The sequence below is a fragment of the Pan troglodytes genome, chromosome 12, assembly GCF_028858775.2.
Source record: "Pan troglodytes isolate AG18354 chromosome 12, NHGRI_mPanTro3-v2.0_pri, whole genome shotgun sequence".
Classification (NCBI taxonomy): domain Eukaryota; kingdom Metazoa; phylum Chordata; class Mammalia; order Primates; family Hominidae; genus Pan; species Pan troglodytes.
In genome coordinates, this window is record NC_072410.2 from 26322735 (window position 1) to 26337212 (window position 14478).

A 14478-nucleotide genomic window follows, 5' to 3' on the forward strand; every position below is an offset into this window, starting at 1 on the left:
AGCCTCCCGAGTAGCTGGGCCTACCGGCGCACACTACCACACCCAGACAATTTTTTGTATTTTTTGTATTTTTTAGAGACGGGGTCTTACTATGTTGCCCAGGCTGGTGTCAAACTCCTGAATTCAAGTGATCCTCCTGCCTCGGCCTCCAAAGTGCTCGTACTGCAGGTGTGAGCCACTGAGCCCAGCCTGTCCTAATCTTAAAGATTACCACAACAAGTCATTGTGAGGTCAAAATGAGATACTGCATGTGAAAGGGCTGTAGTTCTGAAAATTGGGCTGCGTATTAAATTCTCTGGTGGAGGGTGGGGTGGGCACGATGGCTCATGCCTATAATTCCAACACTTTCGAGGGCCAAGGTAGGAGGATGCCTCGAGCCCAGGAGTTCAAGACCAGCCTGGGCAAATAGCAAGACATTATCTCTACAAAAAATAAAATAATAGCCAGGCATGGTGACACCTGACTGTATTCCAACTACTCAGAAGGCTAAGGCAGGAGGATCCCTTGAGCCCAGGAGTTTGAGCCAGGAGAATCCCTTGAGCCCAGGAGTTTGAGGCTGCAGTTCACACCACTGCACTCTAGCCTGGGTGACAGAACAAGACCCCATCTCTTAAAAGAAAAAAAAAAAAAGGCCAGGCATGGTGGCTCACGCCTGTAATCCCAGCACTTTGGGACGCTGAGGTGGGCGGATTGCTTGAACCCAGGAGTTCGAGACCAGCCTGGCCAACATGGTGAAACCCCGTCTCTACAAAAAATATAAAATTTAGCTGGGTGTGGTGGCATGTGCCTGTGGTCCCAGCTATTCAGGAGGCTGAAGTGGGAGGATGGCTTGAGCCTGGGAGGCAGAGGTTGCAGTGAGCCGTGATCACACCACTGCCCTCCACTGGGTGATAGAGTGAGACTCTCTCAAAAAAAAAAAAAAATTAAATTCTCCAGGTTTTATTTTTTTTTCTTCAAAGCTAAATCCCTACACCTGTTGAGTCAAGTGTCTGGCAGTAGGGCTCAGGCAAAGGTACCTACCCCAGGATATTTGACTGTGGCTTTCAGGAGTCCAATGTTGAGAAGTCACCGCTGGGAAGTAGCTAGCTAGTTAGTGTTGGAGCTGCTATCCTCTTGTATGCTCCAGTGGCTACCTGGGGAACTGGAGGTACAGTTGGTAGGACCCGGTCAGCTGTGACTATTGGGCTGAAGATGGACCTGACCCACTGGATACCTGAGGATGGATGGATGGTTGTACTTGGCCTAGGGAGGGCTGCTTCTGTCCTGGGAGGGGATGGATCAGAATTGAATGGCAAGGTTTGTAAAAGAAGGGTGAGAAGCAGTGGAAAGAATAGGCCAAGAGGCTGCCCTGGAGCCTCTGTCATGGGGTGAAGGGGCATCAGGCTTCAAGGTGCTCCTGAGTGGAGGTACTTCTTTGGTTGTTGTTGTTGTTGTTGTTGTTTTTAATTTTTTAAAAGGGACAGGGTCTCAACATCTTGCCCAGGCTGATCTTGAACTCCTGGGCTCAAGCGATCCTCCCAAAGTGCTAGAATTACAGGCATGAGCCACTGCGCCCAGCCCTGCTCTTTGGTTTGGAAGACAGGAAGGTAGAGGAATCATGCAGAACTGCTGGAATGCACAACTCACATTGCATATGAATACCCCGGCCCTGAAGTTGTGCAGCCCTAGATCGTGGGAGATAGATGATTCCACAGAGAAAAAGGGGACCACTAGGCAGCTGAAAGGATGGTAGCGCAAGACCTGAGCCAGCTTTCGGAGGTGCCTCTGCGTGTGAGTAAAAGGCGGTGTTGAAGGGGCCATGGCTACTTGTTCTCTTTCCCACCACCACCCCTCAACACCTTGACTGTGTTGAACTTAGCTGAAGCTTGTGCTTCTGAAAAGCACCTACAGTAAAGAAATCCCCCATCCTTTTGTCTTCCTTCCATCTCACTTTGTAGACTCCGTTGTCCAGGCTGGAGTATAGTGGCGCGATCTTGGCTCACTGCAACCTCTGCCTCCCAGGCTCAAGAGATTCTCATATCTCAGCCTCCCAAGTAGCTGGGATTACACACACGTGCCATGATGCCCAGCAAATTTTTTTTGTATTTTTAGTAGAGACAGGGTTTCACCATGTTTGTTGGCCAGGCTGGTCTTAAACTCCTGACATATGATCTGTCCGCCTCAGCATCCCAAAGTGCTGGGATTACAGGCATGAGCCACTGCGCCCAGCTGAGAGATGGCTGTCTTAACGGACTACCCTGCTCTGGAATATCCCAAGATAAGACCCACTTCCACCCTTCCTCAGTGACTCAGATAAGACCCTCTCCATCCTTCCTCTCACGAAAAATCCCTTGTTTACCTGGATTACCCCAGGTCTCCTTCCTTTTGTTTTGCTTTGAGATGGAGTTTCACTCTTGTTGCCCAGGCTGGAGTGCAATGGCGTGATCTCGGCTCACTGCAACCTCCGCCTCCTGGGTTCAAGCAATTCTCCTGCCTCAGCCTTCCAAGTAGCTGGGATTACAGGCACCATGCCTGGCTAATTTTTGTATTTTTAGTAGAGACAGGGTTTCACCATGTTGGCCAGGCTGGTCTCGAACTCCTGACCTCAAATGATTCCGCCCTCCACCCCCACCTCGGCCTCCCAAAGTGCTGGGATTACAGGTGTGAGCCACCGAGTCCCTCCTGTCCTTCCTTTCCTTTTTTCTTTTGAGATGGAGTCTCACTCTGTTGCTCAGGCTGGAGTGCAGTGGCATGATCTTGGCTCACTGCAACCTCTTCCTCCTGGGTTCAAGTGATTCTCCTGCCTCAACCTCCCGAGTGGCTGGGACTACAGGTGCGCACTACCACGCTTGGCTAATTTTTGTATTTCTAGTTGAGATGGGGTTTCACTATATTGGCCAGGCTGGTCTCGAACTCCTGACCTCATGATCCACCCGCCTCAGTCTCCCAAAGTACTGGGATTACAGGTATGAGCCACCGGGCCTGGCTCTTCCTTTTCTTTGATACATTCCTCATTAATAAGCATTCTTCCTATTGCAACAGTCTGAACAAAATGATTTGATTTATAGTCCAGTGCATCTCACCTTTCACACCCTTCTCCTTTATTCCCCTTTTCCTCATCACACAGAATTTTACAATGAGATTTCTGCTTGTGTCAATCTATCAGAAATTCAGCTGACAGGGTGCATGACACTGTGAATGAATTTAATGCCTTTGAACTGAACACACATGGTCCTGACTTAATGATGGTTTGACTTAGGATTTTTAGACTTTAGGATGGGTTTAGTTTTTCTGTAGGTAACCCCATTGTAAGTTGAGGACCATCTGTACTTAAAAATTATACATTGTATTTTATGTATTTTTTTTCTTTTTTTTTTTTTTTTGAGACAGAGTTTCACTCTTGTTGCCTAGGCTGGAGTGCAGTGGCGCGATCTTGGCTCACTGCAACCTCCACTTCCCGGGTTCAAGCGATTCTCCTGCCTCAGCCTCCCAACTAGCTGGGATTACAGGCATGTGCCACCACACCCGGCTAATTTTGTATTTTTAGTAGAGACGGGGTTTCTTCATATGGGTCACGCTGGTCTCGAACTCCCGACCTCAGATGAGCCACCCACCTCGGCCTCCCAAAGTGCTGGGATTACAGGTGTGAGCCACCGCGCCCGGCCTTTATGTGCATTTTACTACAATTAAAAATTCATCTTGCAGAGAAATGCAATGGAAATAATTTATTCAAAACAATTAGAACCCCTACTATGTGCTGGGTGATAGGTTGGGGTTGGGGAAATGGGTGGGGCCTGAGTTAGGAAATGAGTAAGACCTGCTTCCTGTGGTCCTGGAGCTCCCAGCCTTGCTGCAGAGACAAACCCATAATCTGTTAATTGAGCTCCATAATTCCAGGTGACACACATTACAGTACACATGCGTACCGCCTGATTTCAGTCAGGATGCAAAGGGCTTTGAATGCTACACTAAGGACTTTGGATTTTGGTAATTGGGAGTTATGAATGGTTTTAAAGCCAGTGTATGACATGAACAGATTCATTGCAATTCCTAAAGTCTTAGCACCAGACATTTGACATTGTAGGGTGTCAAAGACTGATGGCAGTGACAGGCTGGGCACCATGGCTCACACCTGTAATCTCAGCACTTTGAGAGATGAGGTGGGAGGATCGCTTAAGGCCAGAAGTTCAAAACCAGCCTGGGCAACATAGAGACCCCCATCTTTAGAAAAAATTAAAAAAATTAGCTGAGGCTCACCCAGCAGTTTGAGACTGTAGTGAGCTATGATCACAGTACTGCACTCCAGCCTGATGGATTGAGACCCCATTTCTTCTTCTTTTTTTTTTTTTTTGAGACGGATCTGCTGCTCAGGCTGGAGTATGGTGGTGGAATCTTCTCGACTCACTGCAACCTCTACCTCCTGGGTTCAAGTGATTCTCCTGCCTCAGCCTTCCAAGTATCTGGGATTACAGGCACCTGCCACCACACCCATTTAATTTTTGTATATATATGTATATATATATTTTTCGAGACGAAGTCTCACTGTGTTGCCCAGGCTGGAGTGCTGTGGTGCGGTCTCGGCTCACTGCAACCTCCGCCTTCTGGGTTCAAGCGATTCTCCTGCCTCAGCCTCCTGAGTAGCTGGGACTACAGGCGTGTGCCACCACGGCTGGCTAATTTTTTGTATTTTTAGTAGAGATGGGGTTTCACCATGTTGGCCAGGATGGTCTTGAACTCCTGACCTCAGGTGATCTGCCTGCCTCCCAAAGTGCTGGGATTACAGGCCTGAGCCACCGTGCCCAGCCAAGACCCCATCTCTTTAAAAAAAATAGCTGTGACAGCTTTAATTTTAAAAAGTTGATCCCCTGTAAAGTAGGCTCATAATTATGTTTATCTTATTAAATATATTCATGCTCAGGAAAGCAAGAGAGTGTTAACTTTGGTTAAGTCTATTGGGAAGACATAAACACAGATCTGTCAATTGCTCTATATGAGATGTGCATGGAACACTTTGAGAGCTCAGACAGGAGAATCTACCCTGCCTGAGAGGTTTGAGAAGGACCTCCAGAAGGAAGTGGACTGCAGAAAAAAAAAAGAGGGAAGGGAAGCTGGAGCATAAAGATGGAGGAAAAGAGTCATGGGCAATAAGGCCAGGGCCAGATGGCAGGGGGCTTTGTGTGCCAAATTGAGGGGCTTGAATCTCCTCCCCACAGGTGATGGTGAGCCATCAAAGGCCCGGTTAATAAGAATGATGATGATGAAATAGCGCTTATGGCTTGGTGCGGTGGCTTACACCTCTAATCCCAGCACTTTGGGAGGCTGAGGAGAGAGGATCACTGAAGTCTAGAAGTATGAGACAAATCTGGGCAACTTAGTGAGACCTCCCCCACAACCCCATAGCTACAAAACATAAAAATTAGCAAGGTGAGGTGGCACACACCTGTAGTCCCAGCTACTTGAGAGGCTGAAGTGGGAAGATCCCTTGAGTCCAGGAGGTTGAGGCTGTGGTCATGCCACTGCACTCCAGCCTGGGTGACAGAGAGAGAACCTGTCTCAAAAACAAAAACAAAAACAAAAACAAAAAGAAAAGAAAAAAGAAAGAAATAGTGCTTACTACACGCAAGGCACTGTTCTAAGAGGTTTACCAATATTGACTCATTTAACCCTGACACTTACCATGGTTAGATAGTTTGGATCACTTTAGTGGCTACGTGGAGACCAGTCTGGACACATGTTGTGGTGCCGGATAAAGACGAAGGGATGTGCCTGTAGTCCCAGTAACTCAGGAGGCTAAGGTGGCAGGATCACTTCAGCCAGGGAGGGAGAGGCTGGAGCTGAGATTGTGCCACTGCACTCCAGCCTGGGCAACAGAGCAAGACCTTGTCTCTCTTTTTTTTTTTTTTTTTGAGATGGAGTTTTGCTCTTGTGGCCCAGGCTGGAGTGCAATGGCTTGGTCTCGGCTCACTGCAACCTCTGCCTCCCAGGTTCAAGTGATTCTCCTGCCTCAGCCTCCCAGTAGCTGGGATTACAGGCACGTGCCACCACGCCTGGCTAATTTTTTTTTTTATTTTTAATAGAGACGGGGTTTCTCCACCTTGGTCAGGCTGGTCTCGAACTCCCAACCTCAGGTGATCCGCCTGCCTCGGCCTCCCAAAGTGCTGGGATTACAGGCGTGAGCCACCGCGCCCGGCCAAGACCTCGTCTCAAACCAAAAAGAAAAAAAAGAGGAAGGGAGGAAAGGAGGTGATGGCTTTTAGAATTAATTAATTTGTGTGCTTTCAGTTCTTTTATATCTGTAGGTTGCTTGATGGCCCAGACTATCACGGCAAAGGAGTCATTTGCATTTGAAGAGAATGTGTCTTCCGCAGTTGTTAGGAGGAGTTTCTACAAATATCATCAGGTCAAGTTAGTTGGTAGTGCTGTTCAAGTCTTTTATAAATTGATAATTTTCCAGCTATTTTACGGATTTGTCTATTTCTCCTTTCACTGCTATATCTTCCAAATTGATTCAGAGAGCTGCAGTCAGGAGCTTACTATTGCAGAGAAGATAGAATGTTTGGGACCAGAAGAAACGTTTTATCTCTTTAAATTTACTCTCGTACGCAGAAAACAAAATACAAATAAACTACGTATCCCAGCAAGCCTAGCGGAACTCAGGGCAAATGCAAATAAGGGGGCCTGGGCATTCGGCTACGCCCCTTTTCTGGGTTGGCAAGGCAACTGATACCGAAGCCAGCCAATCGGTGATATAGTCACCTGCAGGGGCGGGGGCTTGACGAGAGCCAATAGGACGCAGGGCAGCTGGCTCTTCGGGCCAATGGGTTGGGCGACGGGGCGGGCTTTTGATGAAGGGTCGGCGGTGGGAAAGATGGCGGCGACTCTGGGACCCCTTGGGTCGTGGCAGCAGTGGCGGCGATGTTTGTCGGCTCGGGATGGGTCCAGGATGTTACTCCTTCTTCTTTTGTTGGGGTCTGGGCAGGGGCCACAGCAAGTCGGGGCGGGTCAAACGTTCGAGTACTTGAAACGGGAGCACTCGCTGTCGAAGCCCTACCAGGGTGAGGCGCCCAGGGTGAGGTGGTCGTGCAGTGGGGCGGGCTTCGGGACTTGATTTCAGGGGTAGAGGCGGGGGCGGCGAAGGGCTTCGTGGCCCGGAGGAAACTGCTGGCGGTGGTGGGGCCCACGGAGACTCCCTCCGCGTTTGGGAGCCACAGGTCTGAAAGGCAGGAGTTAGGTGTGCCTGCCAAGCTCTGGAAGTTTCCAGTAGGTAAAGGCAGGGCTGTCGGGTGCCACTAGTGCTAGGCCTGGAGTTAGACAGGAGGAGTTTGGGAAGGGGAGAGAATCGAGAATGGTGAGGAGTGATTGAGGGCTACTAGCAATGAGCCAGTCTCCAGATGGACCTGTGGATGTGCTAGAAATAAAGCAGGAGGAAGAACTGGGGTAGAACTTGAACGAAATGAGAAGATGATAAATTTATGTTGCTGGGTAGAACCACCTTCTCTTCTCCAGCCTAGGGGCCCTATGGTGAAAGAGGTTAGGGTTCACAGAACTCTAAGCACAGCTTATCAGCCAGAAAATTAATGCAGTTAGCCACAAAACGATGACAAACCAGTGCAGATGGCTTAACTAACACAAGTCTTTCCCCACTAAGGCGTAGGTAGTGGGACAGAAAACAATTCAAAGTGCAAGAGTATACGCTACTACTAAGGGTAATCATTTATTCACTTACATGCCTGGAGTGCCTCTGTGCTGTCTCTTTGCTAATGCTTATGGGTTTGCAGACACAAAGTTTTCATTCTTAAAGAAGTTTATAGGTGAGGGTACAGGGAGTAGCTTCACACTTTAAGGATTGTTTAAAGAAAGAATGTGACGGCTGGGGCGGTGGCTCACGCCTGTGATCCCCGCACTTTGGGAGGCCGAGGTGGGCGGATCACGAGGTCAGGAGATTGAGACCATCCTAGCTAACACGGTGAAACCCCATCTCTGCTGAAAATACAAAAAAATTAGCCAGTTGTGGTGGTGGGCGCCTGTAGTCCCAGCTACTCGGGAGGCTGAGGCAGGAGAATGGCGTGAACCCGGGAGGCAGAGCTTACAGTGAGCCGAGATCATGCCACTGCACTTAAGCCTGGGCAACAGAGCGAGACTCCATCTCAAAAAAAAAAAAAAAAAGGAAGAATGTGACTAAGCCCCGGAGGCCTGAGGGTCAAACTCTTTTTATTTTTATTTATATATTTTTAGAGACAGGGTCTTGTTCCGTTGCCTAGACTGGAGTGCAGTGGCACAATCATGGCTCATGCCGTTTCAATCTCCTGGGCTCAAGCGATCCTCCCAACTCAGCCTCCTGAGTAGCTAGGACTATGGACAAGGACTACCACACCTGGCTAATTTTTTTTTGGTAAAGACAGGGTCTTTCTATGTTGCCCAGGCTGGTCTCAAATTGCTGACCTCAAGATGCCCTCCCTCCACATCATCTCAAAGTGTGGGGATTACATGGGTGAGCCACTGCACCTGGCCTGTCAAACTCTTTTTGATATAACTCAGGAAAATTTTTTTCTTTTACGATGCTGAAGTTTACTCACATATAAAACGGGAAGAATGGATGTGAGCTATGGTTACTGTAACATGCATAAAGTGAGAGTTCTGATGTGCTTTGGGGTCCTTACCTGATAAACGCCTTGTGAAAGCTGTAGAGATGGTAAGATTCATGACTGAGAGAAGATAGGAGATTGAGTGACATTAAAGGGGGAAAAAGATGATGGCTCAGCTTTCAGAGGCTCTGTGGTGGCTGCTTTCTGAATGGATTGGTGTTGAAAAGTATGAACTGATCTACTTCCTTCCTGTAGGTGTGGGCACAGGCAGTTCCTCACTGTGGAATCTGATGGGCAATGCCATGGTGATGACCCAGTATATCCGCCTTACCCCAGATATGCAAAGTAAACAGGGTGCCTTGTGGAACCGGGTGGTAAGAATCTTTCTCCCTCCTGTGTTGGTGACCCAGAAAGGCCTAAAAGGTTCAGCAGTGGCATACTGATTTAATTTTACTGTCTATCCCCCTGGTATTCTATCTTCTGTGGATATCAAGGATCTTTATTTTTGAGATTATTCTGACCTTGATAATAAATAAATCAGGTATTTAGGAAAATGCTCTCTATGTAATTATAGCAAATAATTCATTTTTTTTTCCTGAAATGTCGTTAATTCCTGATTGGCCCAATAGTACTACTTCTTAGGGTTTAATAATAACTTAACTCCTGCTTAACCACTTTGTAAGAAGATTATAAGAAGACCAGAGTGCAGTGGCACAATCATAGCTCACTGCAGCCTCAAACTCCTGGGCTTAAGGGCTCCTCCTGCCTCAGCCTCCTGAGTAGCTGAGACTACAGGCATGTGCCACTGCACCTGGCTAATTTTTAAAACATTTTTTGTAGAGATGGGGTCTTGCTATGTTGCCCATGCTGGTCTCAAACTCTTGGTCTCAAACAATCCTCCTGCCTTGGCCTCCCAAAGGTCAGGGATTATAGGTGTGAGCCACCGGGCCTGGTTGAGAGTACTCTTAAATTGATCCCAAACCTTATCCCAGCATCCCCATCTTGTTATTTCAATTTGAAGAGTCTGATATAAAATTTTATTTTCATGTGAAAGCCACTCTGAGCTGTTGGTCATTTTATTTGTCCTTCTCTGGACCTTTTCTAGCTGCATTGTCTTCCTTGAGGTATGGCGACAAGAAGTGAATGCAGTATTCCTGGTGTGGCTGCACTGTGATTTTGTACAAGTGTAAGATGATGCTTTCTTTTCTGTTTCCAGGGCTCTTTCTAAATCTTTTACGACCAGTTTACTTTTGGGCATGACTCTGGCATCCTTTGATACTTTCTCTGGAATTCTCTTAAACTAAGAACTTACTTTTTTACATGGCTTTTCTCATTAGTTGTAGATAAGCGAATCTCAGAAAAGAGAACGATTTCTTTTCCCTGTTCAGGAGGGCAAGAGAAATTTCTACATTAGCTATCTGCACAAACTGGCCCCTTAACCTAGATCATAGTGCCGAGCTCATTTTTGGACAGAGTACAGAGCACTGTGTTTTTGTAGCAGAGATAAAGGACAGTTGAAAGACTGGGATTCTCGGTCCAGCTCTGTCACAGTCCTCCTGTGAGCCCTAGGCAGATTATTTAACTTCTTAGTTCTGTTTCTCTATCTGATAAATGAGCTTCAGAATACCTGTTTTACTTGCCCACTGGGGTTGTCGTGAGAATAAAATAGGACAATAGACATGAAAAGACTGTGGCAAGTTAAAATGGTTATAGAAATATGTGTTATGTTATTACACTTCTACAAGTTTGTTGATGGGGCTCTTGTGGGTTACCGGATGATTATGTTCAAGGCTTGATACTCTGCTGCTGTCTTGCTGGCTGTCTGTCTCTACATAACTTGTAGCAGCAGTTCTAGTATAGCCTCTAGTTCTTCCCTTTTTCGACTTCTGATACCTGTATTCGCTGTTATCTGGCTATCACCATGACTATGGGCTTGTTTCTGAGTTATTTGAATAGGATGCATTTGTTTGAGCAGTGGTTCTCAAATTTGGCTATCCATTGGAATAAATGCCTGGGTCTCATCCCCAGAGATTCTGATCTAATTGGAATAGGGTGCAGCTTGGCCATTGGGATTTTTTAAAACTCCGTAGGTGAATCCAGTGTGTGGCAGAATTTCAGAACCACAATTAGACATGGTCCTGAGCAAAACAGTATAGCATTGTGCTGTAGGAGGCCAGGAATCAATGACAGACACCTCTTGGCTCACTGAGAACTTCTGTGACTCTGCCCTCTTCCCAGGGGCATAATACCTACCTCCTGGCAGCTTCCTGCCCCACTGAATTTCACTCTTTCTCTGAAAGTTATTTATTTATTTATTTTTTGAAACAGGGTCTCATCACTCTGTCGCCTAGGCTGGAGTGCAGTGGCACTATCACAGCTCACTGCAGCCTGGACCTCCCGGGCTCAAATGATCCTCCCACCGTAGCCTCTCAAAATGCTTTGATTACTGGCGTGAACTACTGTGCCTGGCCTTTCTCTGAAATCTTTTTTTTTTTTTTTTTTTTTGAGATGGAGTCTCGCTCTGTCACCCAGGCTGGAGTGTAGTGGCATGATCTCAGCTCACTGCAAGCTCTGCCTCCTGGGTTCACGCCATTCTCCTGCCTCAGCCTCCTGAGTAGCTAGGACTCCAGGCGCCCACGACCACACCCGGCTAATTTTTTGTATTTTTTAGTAGAGATGGGGTTTCACCGTGTTAGCCAGGATGGTCTCGATCTCCTGACCTTGTGATCTGCCCACCTCAGCCTCCCAAAGTGCTGGGATTACAGGCGTGAGCCACCACGCTGGGCCCTTTCTCTGAAATCATAATGAAACAGCAGAGAGATAAGAATCCAGAGTGACAAGACAGAGACTGGCTCAATAGAGTAGGAGATTGCAGGCCCCTTGCTAAATGCAGGAGTACCCAACCCCCTTTCATTTTGACTGTGTACTTCTAATATGAACACTGTTGGAAAATATCCCAGAAATAAAGAATGAAAACTGAAAATGATCTAGCAATAGTTGCCCAGAACAGTCTATTTGGAGAGCCTTTGGCTGAACCCAGCTGGTCTGTCTGTTCTTCCTTCACTTCTTTCTTCACAGTAGACTTTTAACCAGAAGCTTCCCTAAATCAACTACCCACTCTGGTTTTTTCTTGAAACCGTTCAACTATTTAAAACACTTAACCATCCACTTGCATCCATCTTCAAGTGCATTTAAGCTTCTTGGCCATGGACGGGAGGGTTTGGGGACTGTAACTTGCTCTTCTTGTGAGAATTCTGGCTTACCCCTCAGCTTGGCAGAGGGCCAGGTCTAGCTAATTAGAGTTGTTTGTAGTATCTGCTAATTATTCCTGGAAACGTTTGCGTAACAGCTTAGCTTTTCTTTTTCTACTGTAATAAATTAGGCTTTGACCTTTCTTTAAATCCAGCTTTTCAGAGTCTTTCTGTCTGAGGGGTGATCTTGAGTTGTAAATGAGTATGAATTCAGCCATCTGTACTCTAAAAGCCGAGCTACTTTGCTGGGTGGGTGTAGGATCACAGGAGTGGAGTTTGGTACACTCTTGTCTTTTCCAACTTTGGAGTTCTGTCCTGTTTCTGTTGGGAAATGTTGAAGATAATCGGGAGGTTTATTCATTTTCATATTAAATCTCTAAACAGTTGAATGGTTCAATCTGTTTAATTTTATGACATGAACACATAGCAAGTCTTAGATTTAAGTTTTAACCCTTAGTCTAGTGTTACCTGCATTTGTGTTTTCCAAGTCTGTTGATTGCTGATGCGGGCTTGAGGGGTTTTGCATTTCATGCTCCTTACTGATTCTAATGTCTTTCTCACTTCAGCCATGTTTCCTGAGAGACTGGGAGTTGCAGGTGCACTTCAAAATCCATGGACAAGGAAAGAAGAATCTGCATGGGGATGGCTTGGCAATCTGGTACACAAAGGATCGGATGCAGCCAGGTATTGGGACCCTGTGTTACTCTTGTGTGGGTGTGACAGCCTGCTTTTTCATGTGCCCTCTTTTTGAAAAGGTTCCTTCCCCACAGTGCCAGCTGTTTTCCCTCTCCCTTAATGTATGTGGATGAACACTGGCCCTTCTAGTCTCTAGAACGGGTCTGAGTCCTCATAAGCAGCTGAATTTGACTCATCCTGAGGCAGTTGCTTGCTTGTTACTTCTTTCTGAGTTTCCTTGTGAAACTACCTGGCCTGTTGGCTGGATGAGAGCACTGGCTCTCCTGAACGCTGACGATTGGGTGAGCTGATTTCTTCTGAACATTTACAGTGAATGATCTCAGCACTGCTGAGTCAAGAGAAGAGTTATCTATTTTCCTTGTGTTAGAGCTATTATTGCTCCATGTAGATGGCAGGCTCAACCTGATATGACCTGATCTCTTTTGCAACAAGAAGGAGAACTAGGGAATTCAGTTCTCTCTTGGGGGCATAGTCTTTACCAATTGTTTGTAAAGCAGAATTCTGTAGGGGCACCTTAGCAACCAGTTTGGATCAGGAAGCTGCCTGAGTGCTAAATAAGGTTGCAGTGGCCTTCTCTCTTTCCCTTGCCTCCAACAACAAACAATTACAGATATTTACTGGGCACTTGTTACAGGCCATGCACTTTGCTGGGTACTTTTAAACGTGTTTTCTCATCTTGAGAGAGGCTTGGGAGTCATTTGAATTTTACTTTTTCCTCCATCATAGTGATATATTATTCCTTTATCAACTCTTAGCTTTATTTCATTGTTCATCATCTGTTCTCTCTCTCTAGGGCCTGTGTTTGGAAACATGGACAAATTTGTGGGGCTGGGAGTATTTGTAGACACCTACCCCAATGAGGAGAAGCAGCAAGAGGTAATGGCAAGTGTCAGAGCCTAGGTCAGCTACACTGACATCACAGTTCTTTGCCTCAGGAATGTTGTACAGGAGGGAACAAAGGAGATAGAAAGTGAGGGGTTCTTCATCTGTTGAACTTCGAAAGTTAATGTCCTTGTCAGTGTTTTTTCTAGAGGAACTATTTAGGAGTGCACAGTCTTTTGGGAATAGCTGTCTTGAACAGGGGCTTTTTCTTTACTGATAATCATGTTCTCTCTTGTGCCTATTAGATAGCCACTAAAACTGAGCATGTTTGGTTGATTGGTGATTTGGCTGCTAGACCAGCACCAGAGCAAGCTGAATTTACGTAACTCAGCCTCCCCTGACTTTTAATCCATCAGTGCTGTGCTCTCTTCTGCAACTTGCACACACTTTTCAGCTTCTTTTTCTTCTTCTTCTTAGACCTGAAGAACAGTTCTCCTTGCCTATAGAAAAGGCTATAATTGGCCAGGTGTGGTGGCTAACACCTGTAAGCCCAGCACTTTGGGAGGCCGAGGTGGGCAGATCACCTGAGGTCAGGAGTTCGAGACCAGCTTTGCCAACATGGTGAAACCCCGTCTCTACTAAATATATAAAAATTAGATGGGTGTGGCGGTGGGTGCCTGTAATCCCACCTACTCGGGAGGCTGAGGCAAGAGAATCACACCATTGCACTCCCCCCTGGGCAGCAGAGTGAGACTCTGTCTCAAAAAAAAAAAAAGAAAGAAAAGGCTATAACGAGAAGGAAACTGATGAAAGCCTAGCATTTTGTTGGAACCTAGTATCTGGCTGTTGGCAGGCCTTTTTGTTACCTGACCTAAGAGTTTTTTAGTGCTTTCTTTTTTTTTTAATTTTTTTTTTTTTTGAGACAGAGTCTCACTCTGTCGCCCAGGCTGGAGTGCAGTCGCGCGATCTCGGCTCACTGCAACCTCTGCCTCCCAGGTTCAAGCCATTCTTCTGCCTCAGCCTCCCGCGTAGCTGGGACTACAGGCGCATGCCACCACACCCAGCTAACTTTTGTATTTTTAGTAGAGACGGGGTTTCACCATGTTGGTCAGGATGGTCTCGAACCCCTGACCTCGTGATCCGCC

General features: G+C 46.7%; 1 protein-coding gene across 10 annotated transcripts in view; it reads left to right on the forward strand.

Annotated features, from left to right (window-relative positions):
• The first annotated feature begins 6759 nt into the window (after positions 1-6759).
• Positions 6760-14478, forward strand: part of LMAN2L (lectin, mannose binding 2 like) — a 34193-nt gene continuing 26474 nt past the window's right edge. The window contains exons 1-5 of one of the 10 annotated variants that reach the window (XM_063789577.1): positions 6767-7034; positions 8820-8938; positions 9670-9750; positions 12382-12499; positions 13305-13387. In XM_063789577.1, coding sequence (XP_063645647.1) covers positions 12490-12499; positions 13305-13387 — 93 coding nt within the window. In that variant the 5' untranslated portion in view covers positions 6767-7034; positions 8820-8938; positions 9670-9750; positions 12382-12489. Of the gene's footprint in view, positions 7035-8819; positions 8939-9669; positions 9751-12381; positions 12500-13304; positions 13388-14478 lie in introns of all 10 variants that reach the window. The other 9 variants (XM_063789575.1, XM_001150690.5, XM_063789580.1 and 6 more) reach the window with 9 other exon arrangements.